Source organism: Orycteropus afer, unplaced genomic scaffold (assembly GCF_000298275.1).
Source record: "Orycteropus afer afer isolate SDZICR_OR568_19922 unplaced genomic scaffold, OryAfe1.0 scaffold00083, whole genome shotgun sequence".
Classification (NCBI taxonomy): Eukaryota; Metazoa; Chordata; class Mammalia; order Tubulidentata; family Orycteropodidae; genus Orycteropus; species Orycteropus afer.
The window spans coordinates 9,598,940-9,601,104 of NW_006921670.1; the positions used below are offsets into that span (position 1 = coordinate 9,598,940).

The 2,165-nt window shown below is 57.6% G+C and overlaps 1 protein-coding gene across 1 annotated transcript in view; it reads left to right on the plus strand.

Moving 5' to 3' along the window:
* Window positions 1-2,165, plus strand: part of PNPLA3 (patatin like phospholipase domain containing 3) — a 50,755-nt gene that overhangs the window by 32,127 nt on the left and 16,463 nt on the right. Inside the window, exon 4 of the mRNA XM_007941800.2 lies at window positions 1,118-1,178. Within this exon, the coding sequence (XP_007939991.2) occupies window positions 1,118-1,178 (61 nt within the window). The remainder of the gene's footprint in view (window positions 1-1,117; window positions 1,179-2,165) is intronic.

The following is a 2,165-nucleotide window of genomic DNA, read 5'->3' on the forward strand; positions in this document are numbered from 1 at the left end:
CAGAGGTCCCACCCAGACTTGAAAACCCCATCAGGAAAAAAACAAAAAAACTCACTGCCATAGAGTCGATTCCGACTCGTAGTGACCCCCAGTGGGCTTCCAAGGCAGTAAATCTTTACAGAAGTAGATTGCCTAGTCTTCCTTCTGTGGAGTGGCTGGTGGGTTTAAACCACCAACCTTCTGATTAGCAGTCAGACACCTTAGGCTCCATGCCACCAGAGCTGCTTTGAAAACCCCATAGAGCTGTTCCGTTCACACACGTGGGGTCGCCCCGAGTGCACCCACCGGCTGAGCCCCCACACAGTTCCAGCCTTGAAAACCCCATGGAGCCACTCTGTTCTGCACACGTGGCATCACAGTGAGTCAGGGGTGATGAGACGGCCACCAGCAATACTCACATTCCACCACAAAGCAGGGATTTGCAAACTGCGTCCACCAACAGGCCGAGCCCTGGAGGGTGGGCGGGAAGGCTATGTGGCAGCATTTGCTCTCATGTGCAGTTTATGGAAACCAGACTTTCAAAGGCCCTGCCCCACCATTGTCGTGATTGCCCACAGGGAGCAGGGGAGAGGGGCCGGAAGCGGGATGGAGAGGGGCAGCTGAGAGAGGCAGTTTCTGTCCGGCTCGTTCAAACTCATGGCCACGCTGCAGCTGTCGGAATAGAGCTGGGCTTTCTAGGGTTTGCTTTTTGAAAAAGTTTTTGTTGTGATTTGGGTGAAAGTTTACAGAGCGTATTCACTTTCCATACACGTTGTCTCATGACATTGACTGCAATTTCCCACAATGCACAGCTCTCCTCCCACTTCCTCCCTCTCTAGGGTTTTCAGTGGCTGATTCGAGACTCAGTGATAATAGAGCAGAGCCACATGAATGCTGCTGGGGGCTCGACCCAGGGCCCGTGGCAGGGAAAGCACCGTACGGGCTGGGACAAAGCCCCATTTGCGCTGAGGCCTGCAGGGTGAGGGACGGTGTCTCTTGGGAGGCCAGAGCCCGGCTGCGCCCGGTGCATAGGAGGGGGTACAGAGCTTCAAGGGTCCATCTGCACCACCTCCCGGTGACATTGAAGCCAGTGGCCTCATGAGCCCTCCCTGCAGGACCTTCTCTGATTTGCTTCCAGGGGATTGGAGAGATGTGCGTCCGAGGCTATCTGGACACCGTCCGCTTCTTGGAAGAGAAGGGTATGTACCGGGTGGGGACAGAACATAGAGTCTTGGCTCTGTAAACCAATGCTCAGCCCTGTCCCATGCCGCCTGAGGGAGGAACACGTGGCCCGTCTTACAGATGAGGATGCCGGGGGCTGGGGAAGGAGACGAGGGCCACATGCCCTTTGGGCAGAGCTGGGCTTTGCGCCCAGGAAGTGGTGACTCAAGGACGCTTTCTCCTTGCACAGCGTCTCTTTGTCCGCAGCCAGTGAGGCTTGTTCTCTTCTGCTAGAACTGTTGTGAACCCTGAGTTTCACACGGGCTGAAGTTTCTGGGACCGTTGCCCTAAATGAAGCCATCGGAGTGGTTGTCCACAGGCGAGTGTGGGCCTCGATAGCTGTTCACCTGCGGCAGGGTCCTGCCTTCCATCCGCCCCTGGACATAGGAGGTGGAGGCAGGAGGTGGACCTGCAGAGAGCTCGTCTTGGTTACCTGACGCTGTGGCAGAAGTGCAAGTGGGTGGCTGTAAGGAACGGAAGTTACCTTCTGACGGCACTCGAGGCTCAAGTTCACATTCAGGGTCACCTCCAGGGGAGGCCCTCCTCCGGCTTCTAGCTGCTGCCGGTGGTGCCTTCCAGCCCGTCTGCAGCTCACGGTGGCCCCACGCAAAGGGCCCTGCACCAGCCACACGATCGGTTGCAAAGCGGACTCTTGAGATCCGTGGGTTTTCACAGACTGAGAAGTGAATTGCGGGGTCCCACTTCCTGCTCCATCTTAGCTGCACGCTCAGCATCATGGCGACACACGGGCTCCGCTGACACGGGGTGGCGGCTGCGCCTGAGGTGCACGAAGCAGGAACCGAGCCCCAGTCTCTGGCACGGAAGGCGAGGGTTCTGCCCGAGTCACGGCTGCTCCTTGGTGGCAAGCTTTGGCTTTCCTGGGCTTGTGGATGCGGCTGCCGGCGTGTTTGCATGGTGACTTCCTCTCCGTGTGGGTTTCCCTTGCTATACGGCATTGCACAGAC